Raw genomic sequence first — 21,253 nt, forward strand, 5'->3', positions numbered from 1 at the left:
GGGACTGACGGATGCCTATTGCAGCAACTGCAGACTAACGGCACCTGCCAAGGAAAAAAAGGATTTTAACAGGAATTCCAACCTTTTATCTGTTGGATCCATAAGCATTTGTGCATAGTCTACAGGACAAGTTAGACTTTTATTCACACTGGAAATCGCAGCGTCAACTGCTGGTACGTTCCATTTTTTGGTGAATTTCTCCTCCATGGGATAGAGAACTGAGAATCTCTTTGGAGGAAGAAAATGCTTATCCGGGTGATCCCATTCAGCATAAATAAGCTTTTCTAGTAATGCATGGACAGGAAACGCATGCAAATGTTGAGAAAGTTTTAAGGAAGCCAAGAAAGAGACCGAACTTTCAGCAGGCTCCTTTAGGGGTAATATGAAAGTAGAACGAACCACCGCTAAGATTGTACCGGCAATTTCTCAGATTGCGAGGCTGAAAAGGGTTCATCTAGCCTGGTTTCCTCCACAGAGTAGTAATCGGTTTGTTTTTCCTCCTGATCGTCTGAGGGTAAAACCTCATCCTGTGCCCACTGTTCCTTTGTAAAACGGTCTGAGGTGGGGTCTAACACGCTTCCTATCCTTTTGGATGGAGGATGCAATTAAAGTGGCTAATCTTCTTTCTAGGCCCTGCAGGGCAGAGGAAAATTCATCTTCAGTCACTTATACAGGGCCTGAGATGTGAGAAGCAGCTGCACCACCAATTGGTTCCATTTACTCTCCCTGGCTTGCCATATATGGTATTTCCGGAGAGGATGACAGTGTGGAGGCACAACTGGAGTCCTCAGCACCTGGGGCGGAATTTTTAGTACCTTTTTTGTGGTGTCTTTTTTGGAAGTCCTAGTGTTAAGCACAAAAACAGAAGCACTAAGTAAATGCACTATTTGCTGAGCAATAGTCTAACAATACAATGCCGCTATATGGAGTTCAGCTTGGTGCTGAGTAAAAATATATCTTCTGTACTGGAAATGCCTGCATGCATCCCTTATGTGTCGCAGCACTCCTGTGTGTCAGACTTCCATCTCTTCAGTTTCATCTGAGAGATCTTCTGTGGACGAGATGCGTCTGTTAAAAAGCCTCAGGTGCGAGCTCTGCTCACGTCCCCAGTGCCTGCGCCTAAGCCACACCCCCTCGCCACTAAACTGCCCCCCTCGTTTCAAATTAACAGCCATCTTGCGCACACACGGCCGGCATTCGGGTCTTCCAGTGCAGACCCGTAGGACGGGAGGCTCTGTCCTTGTAAAAACAATATGGAGAAGGACTGAGGAGAGACAAGGGCTTTATGCTATTGTGGGGAATCAAGCTTGAATCGTTTTTCAACTGACTCCGTTTTATGTATGCAGAGACTAAGATAATTGTACCCATTGTACAACACAGGGAAGCCGCCACCGCACCTCCCGAGAGGGGGGGGGGGGTACAATACTGTTGTACCTCCCAGCCCCTTAGTTTCCCCACGGGGGAGAAGAACATGCTGGAAACTCAACACCCCTGGCTGCTGAGACCACACACGTGCCGTTTAAGCTGGACACTGAGCTGACTGAGAAGCAACATATCAAGGTATGTGCATTTTACTCCCTCTAGTGGAGACTTTTTCGGCATGACAACATTTTACTCATTGGAAAAAAAAAAAAAAAAAACACATAGGTGGACTTTTTACAGTTCCTAGGCTTCTTCCCTTACCATATCCTCGCTGCAGGATCTTCTGTAACAGACAGATCCAAATTTCACCTATCACGGCGGGCTGCGTCAGCAAACCTTCAAGGACCGGGCCCCTTTTTATTGGGGTTCCACTGCCTTACTTTAAGTAATGTAGGCATGACCAAAAAGCCCTGGGTCCCAGGGTCCAGCCCTGCAAGGAGAGGCATTACAGGCAAAACCTTGTGCCTCACATAAGAGGCCCGGGTACCATCCACCTTGGCTGCAGTGGCACTTTGGATGGATCCAGTCTATGGAGGCTGTTTAAATCCAACAAGGATCTCTCCAGTTTGGCGCTCTTCAGAGCACATCTTCACTAGTGACCAACACCTTAGACACTGGCGAAAAAACTGAGGTACTCCTGGTAGGAGGAGGGGTTATATAGGGAGTGAACTTCCTGTATTGGGTATACCAGTGTCCATCACCTGAAGGTGCCTATATACCACATAGTGATTACTATGGTGCTCTGTGTCCCGTGATGTACGATAAAGAAAAATGTGCATGCTTGATTTTTGGTCTGCTGGCTGCCAATTTAAACAAATGGGCTGTCTCAGGACAGGATGTGTTAATGTGTACATATCCTGACACTAACAGATGTTTTGATTTGACTGGGATCTTTATACATAAAAACATGGACAATGTGTAGTTTGAACTCAAGTGCTTAACAGAAGCAGTTGTGTAAAGGGAATAAAACTTAACCCTATTAGGAGAGAAGTCTGATAAATTTTCAACCGGGCAAGATCCAAATGGGCTTGGTTGAGAACCAACACCACCAATCCTGCCCTTTGAAAATCAGAATATGTTTAGCACTGCCTGTAATTTCCAGTGGGACCCCAGTAGGGTGGATATATAAAAAAAAAAAAAAAAAAATGATTTTTAAAAATAAAATCAGATTTTTTTTTATTTTTATCAAAATTTATTTTGATAATGCTTTTGGAATAAAAATGTATCTAAAGATAGTTTTCCATTTAAGATACATTAATAAATTAGTTTATTCAGCATGAAAGGGAGCTTAGTTATGTAGCATGTATATTCTGCAATATTACATTTTTGGTAAACTTGTTTTGCAAATCTATGTACACTGCATACTGTAAAATTTAATCGGTTCTGATATCGCCGTTTTACTAACCTGGCAGCTTATTATTCTAAATAGGAAACTTTCATTTTGTTTGCAAATATTAAAGATTCTAACAAGCAAGAATAAGTCCTTAAATTTAAAGAGCACCTGTCATTTCAGATCCATCAGGACAGTGCACGTTAGTGGGCATCAACTCACCTGCTGCCGCCACGTCCCTCCTGCATCACCAGCTGTCCCAAGTGAATGGGACGATCAGTGAGTCACCAGCCGGTCAGAGCAGGAGTCCCCACCAGCCGGTCAGAGCAGGAGTCCCCACCAGCCGGTCAGAGCAGGAGTCACCACCAGGTCAGAGGTGACAGTTGCTCTTTAAAAATTATGATTTAAATCAAGAAGATTTAAATCATGCCTTTTTACTAGTGATTTAAATTGACTTGATTTAAATCAAATCCACCCTGGACCCTAGTACACCTATTTATAGTTCAGAGTAGCACAGTGATGGCATCCTCGCTGTTAATCATAAAATACAGGTAAGTGTCTGGATTACTACTCAACCTCATTATGCAGTATGATACTATGAACATGACCCCCCCCCCCCATTACACACCCCTTCCAAAATCAGCGATCAGCAAGAAATTCTGCAAGAGGTGGTATGATGGCTGGCCCCTTAAAAACCCTGATCTTATCAGCATTAAACCAGTCAGATTACTTTTAGAAAGCCAAGGTCAGTTAGAGGCTCTGAAAAACCCATCATGACAGCACCTTCAGGAACTAAGAAAAAATTCCTCGGAAAACTGATGCTTTAAAAGTGTGGTCACACCAATTTTTTTTTTTTTTTTCTGTTAATGGCACTTTCTAGCAAGTTTATCCCTCAAAAACCATTAATGGCATTTTGAAAGCATCTCCCTTTACACCCAAGACTTTGCACTGTAAATATATGCCAACTTACAATGGTCTAAATTAGAGCTTTAAGACCTACACGATTCTTAACACAACCAATGTTTAATCAAGTAGCCTCTAACCTTCTTACTACCAATTACCAGCTTGGGCGCCATCTAATCTTTACCTTAAATAGTCCGCTGTGCATTTTTGCATAAAATTTCACTTTTGATAAAAGAAAAGATGTTTATTAGCATTTTAGAAGGAGCAGTGGGACCATTTCTAAGCAGCATTGGAAATGAAGATTATAGCAGCTGTAAATTTATTACAAACCATGAAACCGCTTCCAAACCTGCACCTTCAGGGTGGAAATGACTCAGAGTAGCTGACTATATTCAACATTCTATTTTTGTACATGCATATTCATGAACAATTCCAGCAGAAAATTGCATTTTCTGGCCCACATATCACCACCTTTAATATGTTCTGGAGGCAAGATTGCTGTATTTGACAGGAGACCATTTCACAACTCTAAAGATAAAATTGTAAGCAAAATTATGAAAAAAAAAAAATAAGAGCTACAGAACACTTACCAGTTACTTGGTCAACTAAAATACGGGATGTAATAATGCGGCCATATTGGGAAAACATCTGTTCCAATTCTTTTTGAGGCATTGTTTTTGGTAGTCCACTGACATACAGGTTTGCATCCCGAATAGAAGCTGAACTTGGGCGAGCATAGGACACCTAAAATTTAAATACATACAAAGAATGCCTAAGATTAAATTTGAGCTAAAATCCAGAATGTGCCTACAATTCGAATATTTTAGGCCTAGCAAGGTCAAATGATTAAAGTAGAATTCCAGCCTCACCCCCTTCTAAAACCTATGCTAATTAACCTGTATAGGAAAAAAAAAAAAGTAGAAAGTAGAAACTTAACTACTTCAGCCCCGGTAGATTTTACTCCCTTCCTGACCAGGCCGTTTTTTGCAATACAACACCGCGCCTGACAATTGTGTTGTCGTGCGACGCTGTACCCAAACAAAATTTCCATCCTTTTCCCACAAAAAGAGCTTTCTTTTGGTGGCATTTGACCACCTCTGCAGTTTTTATTTTTTGCGCTATAAACAAGCCTACTTAGTAGAAACACAAGATCTGCCTTCTCTCCCCTGAGAGAACCGGGATTTGTGCGTTTACACACACAGATCCCGATTCTCGATCCGTCACAAGCGATTAAGGGTGCCTGGCAGTCATCGCGCCCGCCGAGCACATTATGCGGGCGCACCTCCTATAGCGTCTTAAAGGGCTGGCGCACAGCTACGACGGCTCGCCCATGGGAGCCATCCTGCCACAGTATAACTGCGGCGGCTGGTCGGGAACAGATTTAAGTATTCTCAGCCCACTCCGGTCAAATGATCCCCAGTATTGGCTAGCGGCGTATGCAGAAAAGATGAGAGCGCGCTCGACAACAGCTGGGAATGCCTAGAGTGGTGATGTCACCCATGAGCTCCCATGTCTACACTCCCTCCTTTCCCTAGCAGCTGCTGTTGGTGGACACAAGGGAGCTGGATCACGTGACCAGACTGAAAATAGGTATGTAAATCTTTTTTACGTAGGTTTGTCAACATAGGTGTTAAAGACACGGAGGGGACATTTTTTGACTGGTTAGGTTTAACTTCAATACCAGACACTTACACCCCCCTTCCTCCCCAGGTCAATTTTCAGCTTTCAGCGCTGTCGCAATTTGAATGACAATTGCGCGGTCATGCGACACTGTACCCAAACAAATTTTTTTTTATCATTTTGTTCCCACAAATAGAGCTTTCTTTTGGTGGTATTTGATCAACTCTGCAATTTTTATTTTTTTGCGCAACAAATAAAAAAAGACCGAAAATTTTGAAAAAAAACCACAAGTTTTTCTTTGTTACTTTTTTGTAAATAAGTACGTTTTCTTCAATGACAGGCACTGATGGGTGGCACTCGTAGGCGGCATTGATGGGCACTTATGGGTGGCACTGCTGGGCATCCCTGTTTTGTAAATTGCCACAGAGGTGCCAGTGCCCATTTGTGGGCACTGATTGGCATATTTTTTACATGTGGATGGTCATGGGGGATGTACCTGGCCATCCACATGCTGGGGGCTTCCCTGATGGTCTATTGCGGGCATCTAAAGGGGGGGCTGCGCTGATAAACAATCAGCGCAGACCACCCGTCAGGAGAGCCGCCGATCGGCTCTCCTCTACTCTCGTCTGTCAGACGCGAGTGAGGAAAAGCTGATCAATGGCTCTTCCTGTCAACATCGTGATCAGCCGTGATTGGACACAGCTGATCACGTGGTAAGAGATCGGTGTAGCAGTGCCAGACTGACACACCGCACCACTGATCGGCAAGATGCGCGCGGCGGCTGTTATCCTGCTGGACGTCATATAAAGCCCAGTCAGGATAACTGAACCACCGCCCGGCCGTCATTCTGCTATAGGCCGGGCAGGAAGTGGTTCAGCTGAAATTCTACTTTAAGACCTTGCTTTGAAATGTTTCCATTACACTTCATATGTCTAACCCCCCCCAATGGGTCAGCATAAGTGCTGCCATTTTACACCTGGAATGCATAGGTTTTGGTGTCTTTATAGATTTTAAACCTGATAATGGCATAAAGCTAACCTGTTACCCCCAAGAAGATATTCAGGTCAGAGTACAGGAGTATATACCTGTCTAACCCATTGGCAACAATGCTCAGTTACTAGGGAATCATTACTGTATTGTTGTAGCAACACTGAGCGTGTTGCTCTGTGTCCCCTGAAATGCGCACTGGCTCCTCCTACTGATTTCCATCCCCCTACACAAAAGACTGCATAGATCTGATGGTCAGCAAGAGAAACTAGTAAGTGCTGTGGAAGACAGGAAAGCAAAACTGAGGGGTTACAGCAGACTTTGGTGGGATAGAATAGTTGTTTTGCAGATATTATTGGGAGGTTATTTTAGTAGCCTGGTTTATTTACAGACAGCACTTCTATTAAGATTTAAAGTTCCAGACTGAGACCAAGAGCTTTTAATTAATCTCATGGAAGATGTGATCAGTCATTAGAAATGCACTTGAAACTGCAGTACTCCGCATACCCAGCACCACTACTGGCCTCATTTTTTTGTCCCACACAAATTACAAGCTTTCATAAACCAATTTGGTCTTTGAGGAACATGATCTTTATTCAAGTGCTTTTCAGATTAGCAATTTTTGGACTATTGCAAAATGATCAGCTCTTCTGACAGAATCACAGACATGAAGGCACTGGCAACAAAAGTTTTTCAGAAATGCTTTTTTGGGACGATTATGCCACAAAACACTAAAATTTCCTAGCTAAACTACTTCAAAAGACCTTTAAAACACTTACTATATGTAGCTAGCTATACAAGACTGACTCAAATGCTACATTAAAGTGGAAGTCCACCCCAACACTTACGTTCTCCCCTGCAATCATTTTTGTGAGCCAAGTTCAGACTTATGTCTCAAAATGAAAAAAAATACCAGCTTTTCTACCTTTATTCACATGACTTCAAGTCTACTTCCTTCTGAGACTTCTGAAAATAAGCCAGTGGGTGTGGTTACTGAAAGCTAGTGACATCACTTCCAGGGAGGGGCACTGTTCCTGTGTAGCCAGTGGACTTATACAGGATGGGAGTAGCTGATCATAGGTTCCTGCCAGAGTTCTCTCATTTTGCATCCTACTCCATGAGAAATTTAAGAAATAAAAAGCCCCATCCACACAGGGGGGATGGGAGGTGCAGTGCACATATACAGTATAGCTATGCACAGCAGAAGGGAGCTGGACAAGGGGAGGGGGACTGTCAATGTAGCTGGAAGTGCTCTGGGGTCTCAGCTCACAATCTACAATGATCACAATGATCATAGTACAGGCAACCACACTAAGGCTTTGTTTCCACTAGTACGACTTTAGACAAAGTCTCATGAAAAGTCACAGCCCATTGATTTCGATGGCACCCGTTCTCATCTATGCGATGTGACTTTAAAAATCAGCGACTTTGAAAAGGTACCTGCAATGCTTTGATGCGACTGATCCAGAGAGCGTAACGTTAGATCAAAGCTGCACTCTAAATCGTGCAACTTTGGGGTTGCAATAGTGGAAACGTAGATGAAGGCTCACTTTCCACTAGTATGAATTGTCATGCCACTTTGGACAAAGTGGCATGACAAGTCACAGCCCATTAATTTCAATGGCATCTGTTCCCATCTATGTGACTTTGAAAATCAGCAACTTTGAAAAAGGTACCTGCAATGCTTTGATGCAACTAAACAAGAGTAGAGCTGCATGATTCTGGACAAAATGAGAAACACAATCTTTTTGCATAGAAGATCACGATTCTCGCAAAGTAAAATCTTTCACATAATACAAAAAAATTGGGCTAACTTTACTGTTTTTTTTTTTCATTAAAGTAATTTTTTCCCAAAAAATTGCATTTGAAAGAGCGCTGCACAAATACAGTGTGACATAAAATATTGCAACCACCACCATTTTATTCTCTAGGGTCTCTACTATATATATATATATATATATATATATATATATATATATATATATATATATATATATATATATATATATATATATATATATATTTATTTATATGTTTGGGGTTTTAAGTAATTTTCTAGCAAAAAAAATGATTTTAGCTTGAAACCAACAAATGTCAGAAAAAGGTTTCGTGTTTAAGTGGCTAAACTTTCCTCATTTACACACAAAGTCTATTCCTTTGACAAATTGTTACAATGTTTATACTTAAGTTCCACTGCTAAAGAATGTTGTGATTCTTGGCAGACTGCCCGTTTTTTTCTTTCTTCTTTTGAGGGTTGTGGCTTCAGAAGAGCAGTGAAAATTCTTTGCATAAAAAGAGTCGTGTAACACTTGTCCAGATTGCAACGGAGAAAAAACCGTGATAACGATTCTTGACGATAAATCGTGCAGCTCTAATCCAGAGTGTAAAGTTAAATTAAAGCTGCACTCAGTCGCACTCTAAATCGTGCAACTTTGTGGTCGTAATAGTGGAAACGTGACTTGTCATGCTACTGTGTCCAAAGTCGCATGTCAAGTCACAGCCCATTGATCTTAATGGTACCCGTTCCCATTTATGCGATTTTGAAAAGGTACCTGCAATGCTTTGATGCAGCCACACCAAGTTTCCACTAGTGCGACTCCAAAGATGTGCGATTTACAGTGCGACTGAGTGCAGCTTTAATCCAACTTTACACTTTGGATCAAAGTTGCATCAAAGTAGTACAGGCACCTTTTCAAAGTCGCTGATTTTCAAAGGCACATAAGATGGGAACGTTTGCCCATTTGAAATCAATGGGCTGTGACTTGTCATGTGACTATGTGTCCAAAGTTGCACGACAAGTCACACTAGTGGAAACGGAGCCTTAAACTCATTACTCACATGTAGCTTCCTCAGCTGGGTGCGTGCCACACCATGCACACAGTGCTCATCAGTGTCATACAGAAACCACCATGTGGTTGTACACTGTAGAAAACCTGCAGCATGTTGCATTGTAATATATATTCTCTAAGTGTGTGTGTGTGTGTTATGGGCTGCTGGAACCATGAAGAGTGAGCAGAACATACTTCCCTCCCTCTCTCTCTTTGGAAAAACTGCTGGCCAAAACAAGGCTATAAAGACAGGAGGAGATCTGTGAAGAATAAGAGGGATGGGGACGGGGCTGGGCAGGTCTAGGCATGTCTGTTTAAAAAGGATTGTAGGGATTGGGGGGGTTGGGCAAGACCAGGACGGTTAGAATGAACAGTAAGCATGCCTGTGTAGGAGGAGGACAACGTTTTCAGGAAGTGAGAGGCAACATGCAGAATTCAGAAATTAGTCGTCCCTGAAGAACATCTTTTTGCTCGAAAGTTACTTTTGAAATGTCGGTATGACACTATACCCAGTGAAACAGATACCACTGATTGGTCCCAATATACTATGAAGGAATTCAAAGCATTGCGTGACTTGACCCTGTTATTCCAAGAAAGTAACTCTGATGACTTGATAGATTAACTTGATCTGGACAAGTTATTTGAAGAAGTTAATAAATCCACGTTAATCCAGTAACATTGTTCAAAAAACAGTCGACTAAAATTCCACCCTTGCACACCAATCCAAGTGTAGCCACTTTTTTGCGACAAACACTAAGGGATGTAGCTAAAATTTCCTGTGGCTCCAATATTCCAGGCAATTTATCGGTATAAGAAAATAAGGCACTTGAATCCCTATGCATGAATGACTCTATAGTAGTGAAGCCCTCGGACAAAGGAGGCAATGTTGTCCTGATGGACAACATGTACAAAACAATGTGCCGTAACATACTTGACAATAGGGAATGGTATAAAACCATTCATATCGGACAGTTAGAAAAGTCCAATCAGGCATTTTACAAATTGATTGACAATGAATACAGAAATGGGACCATCAATAAGGATCTTTATGCCTTTATTCGTATAAAACATCCCAAGACACCCACATTTAAAGTATTCCTAAAATCCACAAAAATCCCACAGGTTGCCCAATAGTGTCAGGGAATGGGGGAAAATATGAAAATTTGAGCAGGGTGATTGACGCATATCTTCAGCCTTTTGTAACAGCACTGCCTTCCTTCACGAAAGATACAATAAACTTTTTACAGATGATAAATTGATTTAAACTTTCTGAAAACTCCATTTTGGTCACTATAGATGTGGAAGCCCTGTACTGTTCAATCCCACATGGGAAAGGCCTCTTGGCTATCCAAAATGTACTGCAGCAGGGATCACGCTACGACAACGCTCTTAACAGTTTCATCTTAAGTGGACTTGACCATATTTTGAACAATTACTTTTGTTTTGACGGCATGTTGTGCTCCATCCTACGCCAATTTGTACCTGGGGGAGTGGGAGCGGTCACTTTTCAGTGACGAGGATCTCTCGATGTACCTGAGCCATGTCACCACGTGGCTCGGGTACATCAATGACATCTTCGTCATCTGGGAAGGACCTGAGGACCTTTTGATTGAGTTTTTTAATTACATAAATCTAAATAGTTTTAATTTGAAATATACTATGAAGTATGATGCTAAATCCGTGACCTTTTTAGACGTCAAAATTGAATGCGACACACAAGGCAATTTAACTAGTACCCTTTACAGAAAAAGCATCGCAGGTAATACAGTTTTGCATGCGGAGAGTTTCCACCCTAGTTCTTTAAAAAATTCCATTCCATATGGACAATATCTCCGCTTGCAGAGAAATTGTTCCAACGATACACTATTCAAAATAGAAGCGGGTAAGCTCCAGAATCGGCTCCTGGAGAGAGGATATAGCTGCTCTTATTTGCGTAAATCTTACAATCGAGCTATTGAACAAATATGTGAAACCTTGCTGTTTAGACCCCAGACAAAAAGAAAAAAAACACATACAGATCCCACACGCATTATCATGCGCTTCTCGCGACAGCACAAATTTGCAACATCATTGAGAAACACTGGTCAATTCTAACAGACGATGACATTGTTAAGCATTTCATCCCTTCAGTTCCCTTGATCAACTTTAAAAAAGTTGCGTCTCTAAAAGATAAACTGGTAAAAGTGAATATCGAAAAACTCGGAAAAAACATTGTTCAATATATGGAACATTTCCATGTGGACATTGTGCTCATTGTCAATGGATTAGAAAAGAAAAAGTTTTCCCTCTCCCTAATGGTCAGGTGTTTAAACCTAAACACTTTGTGGACTGCCAGGCTCCAGCAGTAGTCTACAGGCCCTGACAAAAGTCTTGTCGCTTGTGTACAAATTGACCTGAAGTGCCGCTAAAATATTTCTAATCAAGATTTTGTTACAAGAAATGGGTCATTTTAATCCCAACAGCTTTTGTAATAATGTTTCAGTGCAAAACGAAACTGACAAAAAATATTCACAGCTTGGTAAAGCCCATTGAGTCAATTTTTGCCAAGACATAAGTGTTGTCGCCTTGTTATATGAGCTTCACCTGTGACTAATAATGGATCAATTAGGTCTTAGGTGTGTATAAAAAGAACACCAGTACACTAGACCTTCTCAACTGCAACTAGACCTCTGCAAACATGCCTAAGATTCACCCGGAGACTAAAGTGTTGATTATCAAGAGGCTGAAGACCAGATCCACTGCTGATGTGGCAGACACCTTCAATGTGTGTCAGCGTCAAGTTCAGAGGATAAAAAAAAAAAGATCTGAAGAGACTGGAGACATTTTGGACAAGGCCAGGTCAGGCCGACTCCGCAAGACAACTGCTCGAGAGGACCATTTGTTGGCTCGAAAATCCAAGACCAGCTCATTTTCCACTGCAGCAGAGCTCCACAAGACCTGGTCACCTGAAGTCCCTGTGTCAACCAGAACAGTTTGTCGGATTCTGTCTCGAAATGGCCTCCATGGTCGAATCAGTGCCCATAAGCCAGCACTAAACAAAAGACAATTGAAAAACCGTGTGGCATTTGCCAAGGGCCACAGCCTGCTAAAAGGATGGACTCTGGAAAAGTGGCAGAAGGTGGATTTTTCAGATGAATCTTCTGTTGAATTACACCACAGTCGCCGCAAATATTGCAGGAGACCTACTGGAACCCGCATGGAGCCGAGATTTACCCAGAAAACAGTAAAGTTTGGTGGAAGCAAAATCATGGTCTGGGGTTACATCCAGTGTGGGGGTGTGCGAGGGATCTGCAGGGTGGAAGGCAACATCAATAGTCTAAAATAACAAAAAAAATCTTAGCTACCTCTTATATTCCCAACCATAAAAAAGGCCAAATTTTGCAGCAGGATGGTGCTACATCGCATACTTCCATCTCCACATCAAAGTTCCTTAAGGCAAAGAAGATCAAGATGCTCCAAGATTGGCCAGCCCAGTCACCAGACATGATCATCATTGAGCATATGTGGTGTAGGATGAAAGATGAAGCATGGAAGACGAAACCAAAGAATATTGATGAACTCTGGGAGGCATGCAAGACTGTTTTCTTTGCTATTCCTGATGACTTCATCAATAAATTGTATGAATCCTTGCCAAACCGCATGGATGCTGTCCTTCAAGCTCATGGAAGTCATAAAAGATATTAAAATTTGGATCTCACAGCACCACTACTTAATTTGCTGACATATATTTGGATTTTCAAAACTTGTCTTGCCAAATTTTGACCTGTCTGTCTTGATTAAATGATAAATCTTTTTTCAGTGAAACTAATTTATTTCAGTGCATTAAACATCATTTGAGAGGGCTTTAGCTTTTCATATGAGCTATTTCTAACACCAATTGATTAATTAAAAGTCAGGTTAATAGCAGGAGTTTCTACAAAATAGAGAAGCGACAAGACTTTTGTCAGGGACTGTATTTAATGACCTGTGAGTGTGGCGCGTTTTACGTAGGCAAAAAAAGCAAAGATTCTGGTGTAGAACATCTAAGCACGTCTACAACATGGAAATAAATATTCCTTATCTCCCCCTTGGACGACATGCAGTCACCCAGCACCATTACCAAATGCCGAAAATTGCTTTCACCGCCATTGAACGGATACATATTCCAGCGAGGGGCGGTGATTGGAACAAAAAGCTGTTACAAATTGAACAGAAATGGATATACAAACTTGGGGCTACTACATATCCAAACCTCAATGAGGCCATTTCATATGTTCCATTTCTTAAAGGTTACAGTTCGGGAAAGACCAGTTAATTTCACATGACCATAGGGGGCATGAATATGGATGCATTAGATGGAGGAGTTTTCTCCATCATAGAATATTATCAGTAATCACCAATCCCTGATTTATGAGATTTTAGGTGAAAGATAGACTCATGATTACAATATTTAATATAAGGAATAGTAACATATCAATTACATCACTAATAAAGTAATGATACAGTCACCACTATATATATATATGAATAATGCAATGATTATACTCTTAATTTTGAAAAATGTACAAATTTGAAAATAATTAATAATGCACTTGTCAATATCATTGCATTACTTTTCGAATCTTCATGTTTTAATATGTTTTTGTTTGTCCTCAAAACCTGGACTGCTGTGACCTTTTTTCTCCCTCTGCCTTCGGGGGGGGGGGGGGGGGGGATACGTGAAAATCATTTGCGTCTCCCCCTTCTGAATAGCACCTACAGTTTGTCCATCCACTGTGGGGAGCTCCAACCCTGCCTTCCGTGTTCGCCGCCGGACTGAGGAATGACGTCACGCGCACGTGCGCGGTATGGTCTCCTGGACGTCACGGGGAGTGCATGCGTGATGTGATGTGGATGATCATCTATTTAGGAATTAAGGTATATAATAGATGCACATGCCATTGACACTTCAGTTTACCCTTGATGAGCAGAGCTGATTCAGAGCCCAGGCATTTATGCTGAGCCCAGGCACCTCTCAGATTACCTGGTAAGAATATATGGCAGCAGATGGTGATAGAGCACTATTACTGCTGTACACACTTTTTTACACATACCTCTTTTAAGCATCCTCTTTTTCATTTAGAGTCTACTAAATCAATTCTATGGGCCTGATGCCTTACATTGGAGGGGCCTCAACGTTCCAAACAAGCCCTATACAATAATTGGGTATTAAATGTCTTTTTTTGCATTCACCAGCACTCACTTGTATTTTACTTTTTCCAAGTGCACATTTTTGACGTTTTCACAGTTGCATCTTCACACTGTTTATTCATTAACATTATTCAGTTTCTTTTTATTTTTTCTTTGGAGTACCATATGCATTAAAGGCACATAATTATTTTATTGCTTGTACATATTCTCACACTGATGGCGAATAAATTTTATTTTATTTATTTTTATCCTTCACCCCATTTCACGTATTATCTCAACAACCTTATAATCTCATTAAATTATATTATATTTGTGAACACTATACACTAGTATATTTACCATATACCATCAATAATAATTGATCACGTGTCAGGAACTCACATTGCATTACATGTTAACCTCACATAAGGAAATTTACCACCACACTTCAACATAATAATGTAATTTGTTGGAATAAGATATTAAATATAATTGATCACAGTTTTATCATTTGTCAAGTTCACATGCTAATATTCAACATTACACGACAATATTATCATCGGAAAGCTCATGTTTTTCCAGGATACATAACTCAGTATGATTTAACCCCTAAGGAGGTCTGTTGCTTTCTAGTAATTACTTTCCCGTTAAGCCTAAATATCACATTTACAATAAGTTTATAACATTCAGTAGATATTAATTACAATAATTGTGATGATTTCCAGGTGTTGCCTGTTCCCAGCCGCCTCATCCCTTGGGATGCCCAATTAGGTGTGACCACTTGTTAGCCTCACGGCTGGGGGTGGCCCCCTTCGAGGTGGAGGTGAGGACGGTCAAGCAGTATTTTCCAGGATCTTCAATGGGGAAACCACTTGCTACCTCTATGTGTACGTTTTTTTATTAGTGTCTCTGGTTAAGCGAGCCTATTCGATGGAGAGGATAAATATGTGACAACCGTCTTTAATGTTTATCATAATTGTACAAACAATTTTAACTGTATATATTATGCTTAATTGTAATTAGTCTCTTGATGTATCTATAAAAATGTGAGAACCCCCTGAAGAAGACCATAGACATTTAGGTCGAAATGCATCAGGCTTTTATCGTACATCCGACTGTACAACCAATTCGATTATTGCAAGTTGAGAATTTATAAGGGATTTCCATATCTGTATTGCAATTGGCATTGTCAACTTTGTTTCCCCTTCTCCCTATCCAATGGTCTCGCACAATGTATACCAGAGCTCATGTTTTAACTTTTGTATATTTTTGTCCTATTGCTTGTTGATAATAAAAAATACTATTTTTTAATAACTTTCTTGTGATTCTCAATGCTGCTTAAAAACCCCACAGGGGAACCCTTTTCTTTATGAAGAACAGGAAGAAGCCGATTGTCTAGCTTTGATTAGACTTTCTGAGCTTGGCAATCGGCTATACAGAAAATGAATAATGTCAAAGATAGATATTTTACATATAATAGAAAAATTTTTGACTGGACTTGCACTTTAACCACCTCCTGCCCACCATAATAAAAAATGATGTGCGCAAAGTGGTCATACGACGTTGGTCAGGATGCGCCACTACTGCGCGTCCCCGAGGGCGTGCACCACTGCAATCAGGGATGACGCTTGTCCCTCAGACACAGCACATCCCCGATCAGGATAAACACCCAACTAAATTGTCTGTTTACCACGTGATCGTCTGTGTCCAATCACAGTCAGTCACATGTCAAAACAAAGGATGCGCCACCGGGAAGAGCGCAGCACGCCGATCAGGGATGGCGCGTGTCCCTCGGACATTGCCCGTTTTACCCTGATAAAGGATGGGCTATGAAATTGTCCGTTTACCACGTGATCAGCTATGTCCAATCACAGTCGGTCACAAGTATAAACACTATGGCAGTTTCTAGGGATCTCTCCTCACACACCGATCGCGTGAGGAGAGACCTGAGATCAGTAAGTGAAACATTTACTGTTACTGTCTGCCCCCACCCCCCCTCATAAAGAGAACTTGTCACACAGAACATCTGGATCTGTCAAAGCCCATCTGTCACACAGGCTGCCATCAGTACCATCTGGATCTGTCACAGCCCATCTGTCACACAGGCCGCCATTGGTACCGCAATTGGTATCATCTGGATCTGTAACAGTCCATCTTTTACACAGGCCCGCCATCAGTACCCGCCATCACTACTGTTGCACAGTCCCGCCATAAGTACCGTCACACTGTCCCACCATAAGTAACCTGTCAGTACCATCACACAGACCTTCCATCAGTGAGCTGCCAGTAGCGCCATCAGTTCCACCACACAGGCCCGCCAAAAGTACCATCATCATGTCATGTTATACACCTGAGGAGGCATATAACATCCTTACCATGTCAGATGAGAGCAGCAGGGAGCTCCCATCATCCAATTCTGGTTCGGAACTTAAGCCAGTAGAGGGTAGTGGATCGGAATCATTTAGTGGAGGAAACCGCCCCAAGTTCAGAAGACCTGCCTACCACCAGCAGTGCCAGACCCTAGGAAGAGGAGCCCAGTACCAGTACTGGAATAACACATGCAGCCCAAAGAATTCCAGGCCAAGTCCTACCTTCCCGATGCCCTGGCAAACCCCTTATGGTTGCCTGCCAACTCAGGATACACTATAATACCCCCTTTCACCGCACAGCCAGGTGTGCAGCCCAACACTACAATTTTTTCAAAATTAGACTATTTTTAATTTGTTTTTCCCCGAAGATTTGTTGCAGTACACGGTGGACCAAACAATTTTCTATGCAGGAGCAATTTATTGCTGCCAACCCCAATTCGTCCTACGCCCATATGTTCCATTGGCAACGTCTCACATACGTTCAATATGGGCCTTACAAAGAAGAACTGCATGCCTACTGGTCCACCAACCCACACATCACATGCAGATATAGTCTGCTGTCATGTCCAGGACACTCTAAATGATTATGCGTTTCCTACATTTCAAAGACAAATCGTAGTGCCCTCCCCGAGATCATCACAACCACTAAAAAAAACCTAAGATTCACCCCTAATAAATTCTTTTACCAAACGATTTTCTGAAGTGTTTATCCCAGACCAAAATATTTGTGTAGACAAATGCCTTATCCACTTTACTGGCCGGCTGCAGTTCAAGCAGTATATCCCAAGTAAGAGCCAGGTACGGTTTGAAATTGAATAAATTGTGTGATCGAGCCACTGGATGGCAAAGACTCCCAGCTCCAGCCCCGTGAGTGCCCCACATATATAGGAACCACTGTTAAAATTGTCTGGGACCTTGCATACCCTGTTAAAAAAAAGGATACCACTTATATGTAGACAATTACTACAGCAGCTTGCCCCTTTTCCATCACCTGCATCGTAAACAAACCCTGGCCTGCTGAACCTTCCGAAAAAATTGGAAGGGCTTCCCACAGAGTTTACTATCAAAAAGGCTACTAAAAGGGAATGCGCATTCATGAGGAATGAGGAAGTGTTGGCCATGAAGTGGCGGGACAAGAAAGAGGTTCACATGACTACTACCATCCACAATGACACCTTGGTAGAGGATTTAGAGAAGACGTGGCCCCGTTGTAAAGCCTGAATGTGTCCATGACTACAATCTACACGAGGGGGTAATTTTAATGATCAGATGCTACAACCATATTTGTCAACCCGAAAGTCCCATAATTGGTAAAAGAAAGTTGCATTTCATCTGTTTCATAAGGCCCTGTTCAATTAGTTTGTCTGCAAAAATCACTTGAAAACTAACGCACCACCTACCTTAAATTTATTGAAGACATTGTCACTGCCCTGATTTACCAACAAGGACCCGCCCCAGGAAGAATTTGCTCTGATAGTGTGAGTCGACTTCATGAGCAACATTTTCGCTATAACATTCCCACTGCAGAAACCAGTAGACGCCAAAAGAGATGTTGTGTATGCAGCAGTGGAGAAGTTAGAAGAGATACCAGCTATTATTGTCTCCAATGTCCTTCCCAACCTTGCCTACGTATCAGTGATTGCTTCATAAATTATCACATTCATCAGATATTAGTTCACCTTATTTGTAACAGACTGCCATGTCCCCATTTCAAATACCTGTGTGGATCATTTTCCTGCTACCCTATTTCTACCTTCCATGTTAACTGACCCTGGCCTGTTTACAGACGATGTCTTAGCCTGCCACTTGGACTGATCTTTTGCCCTTCTACTTTAGTACACAGGGGTCTCACATATGTGAGGGACTCCAGAATAGCGTTAGAGAAAAATCTATTTTCTGTTTTTCTGAATTACAAAAATAGGGTCTGGCTACCCAGAGGCTTCAAAGAGATTCAGGTGGGAGGAGCCTCTACCCCTGTCCCTAAGCTTGATGGTCCTTCCTGCTGCCTGGACCAATACTTTGTGTTGACCATATCTCTGCCTGCTGCTTCTACCGACTATGGACAGTATTTCTGCCTGATACCTGGACCAAGGCTTTGGCTGTGCTGACAGGATCTCTGCCCGTACTATGGATAGTATTCGTGCCTGGACAATTGCTTTTGCTGTCGCTGACCACAGCCCTGCCTTCTACCTGGGCTGATGTTCTCCTTTGTGGACCACTGCACTAACTAAAACCACAGGTAATCTTTTGTTATTTGGTATGTACATGCTATGTGTTAGAAATATGCAGGGCCTTCAAAAATGTGATCATTAGTCAAAAAATTATATGTGCAATTTATGCTCCTAGAACGCCTGGAGATGCTACTTGGATTATGGGCCTCTGTATATGGCCAAGCTGTGTAAAAGACTCACACATGTGGTATTGCTGTACCTAGAAGTAGCACAATGTATTTTGGGGTGTCATTTTTGCTATGAACATGCTATGTGTTGGAAATATCTTATAAATGGACAACTTCGTTGAAAAAAAAATTTTTTTTTTTTTTTTTTTTTTTTTTTTTTTTACACATTTTACAAAAACTTCTGGAAAAAAATGAACCATTCCAAAGACTCATTATGCCTCAGATTATATGTTGGGGTGTTTGCTTTCCAAAATGGGGTCATTTTGTGGGAGTTTCCATTATCCTGGTGCTCCAGGGCCTTTAAAGTGTAATAGGTGGTTGAGAAATGAGATGTGCAATTTATGCTCGTAACGCCTGAAGGTGCTACTTCAATGTTGGGCCTCTGTATGTAGCCAGGCTGTGTAAAAGTCTCACACATGTGGTATCGCCATTCTCAGAAGTAGCAGAATGTATTTTGGGATGTAGTTGCAAGTATGCATATGCTGCGAGAAATAACCCAATACGATAAGTTTGTGTTTAAAAAAAAAAAAAAAAAGTCTTCATTTTCCCAAGAATTGTGGCAAGAAATTACAACTTCAAAAAACTCACTATGCCTCTACCTTGGACGGTCTACTTTCCAGTACATCAGATAAGATCAGGTGTGATCAATTTTCAGCGATTTGCACCATAGCTTCTAGACTCTAACGTTCAGACAGACTAAATAATGGCCACCAATTTGGGTTATTTTTACCAAAGATATGTAGCAGTATAAATTTTGGCCCAAATTTATGAAGAAAAATGATTTGGGTCTCTTTTACACGTGCGGGGTCCATTTTCAGACATCCACTTACTCAGCAGGGTTCGATCCGTTAAACCCCGCTGAGCCGGTGGATAACAAGTCCGTCTCTGCATACTGTGCAGAAATGGACCTGTCAGATCTCCACTTTCCTCTATGGGGGAGATCAGATGAAATCGGACCGAGTGTCAGTTTTCATCTGATCCGATCGACAGATGGAAAATAGGGTTTTGATCTGTCTGGATTTAGCAGAGCGGATCGGATGTCAGCGGACATGTCACCTCTGACATCTGTCGCTCCATAGAGGTGTATGGAGCAACTGTTCAGGTCTGCCTGAAAAAACTGACAGGCGGAGCTGAACGCTCCGCCTGTGTGAAAGGGGCCTTATTTGCAAACTTACAATAGAAAGTAAAGAAAAAAAAAAGGTGTTTTTTTTGCTTATATCGCAAAAAATAGAAAACCCATTGGTGATTTAATACCACCAAAAGAAAGCTCTATTTGTGAGAAAAAAATGAAAAAAAAAATTCTTTTGATACAGTGTAGCATGACTGAGTAATTGTCATTCAAAGTGTGAGCACTGAAAGCTGAAAATTGGTCTTGGTGGGAAGGTGTACAAGTGCCCTGTATTGAAGTGGTTAATGAGGCGATTTTTGCAAATGCAAAAATGGTAACAAGCCATTTATGTTAATGCCTGGTCTACAAAAACTGACCAAAAATAGTGTTTACAATAGTCATCGTGTTCATGGTTTTTTACAATAAAACTAAAAAACTGATGCTGTCAAGGAGGTTCAACGTTTTCATCTCAAACACATATGCAAAGTATGCGACAGTCTTGAAAAATCAAAATCATTTACACTTGTAAAGCACAGTAAAGTCTGTCTATTGGGAAAATATCTGGGGTTCTGCACTCCAATATAAGCCACTTCATGGAAATTTAGCATCAATGTACTACTTTTGCAGAAATAAAAAAATTTCCATTTATTTTACACATCCTTGCCTCACTGTCCACATGATTCTAAAAAAAAAAACAAAAAAACAAAAACAAACACGTATCCATTACTTCTGCCTTACTTCCTGGACAAACTTTAGGTCATGACACAGGAAGGAGTTGACCAGCTGAGCTCATTAGCATACACCCTGCATCATCTACCCTCAGGACCTCTGTTAGAAATCATGGGGTCCGATGGGGCTCCCCTTGACACCCGCCCACAACCCCATCCCTGACCTCACGCTGTCACAGGGGGATCTGAGGGACTGATGGCAGGAACTGAAACATGTTCCAAAGGGTGAACCTTTAATAATTTTAAACTTTTTACACCCAATGTAAAGCTTTTTTATTTTTGCAAAAGTAGTACATTAATGCTATATATGTACATAGGGGGCTGAAATTTAGAAGAGAAAAAAAAAAAAAAAAGGTGAACCTAGTCTTTAACCGCTTAAGGACCGCCCCACCTACATTTACTGTGGCAGGGC

General features: G+C 41.5%; 1 protein-coding gene across 1 annotated transcript in view; it reads right to left on the reverse strand.

Moving 5' to 3' along the window:
• Nucleotides 1-21,253, reverse strand: part of ELAVL2 (ELAV like RNA binding protein 2) — a gene marked incomplete in the record, with an annotated part of 337,010 nt that overhangs the window by 74,111 nt on the left and 241,646 nt on the right. The window contains 1 exon segment of the mRNA XM_073635956.1: nucleotides 4,246-4,399. Coding sequence (XP_073492057.1) covers nucleotides 4,246-4,399 — 154 coding nt within the window.

The sequence above is a fragment of the Aquarana catesbeiana genome, linkage group LG01 (assembly GCF_042186555.1).
Source record: "Aquarana catesbeiana isolate 2022-GZ linkage group LG01, ASM4218655v1, whole genome shotgun sequence".
In the NCBI taxonomy this organism is placed as follows: domain Eukaryota; kingdom Metazoa; phylum Chordata; class Amphibia; order Anura; family Ranidae; genus Aquarana; species Aquarana catesbeiana.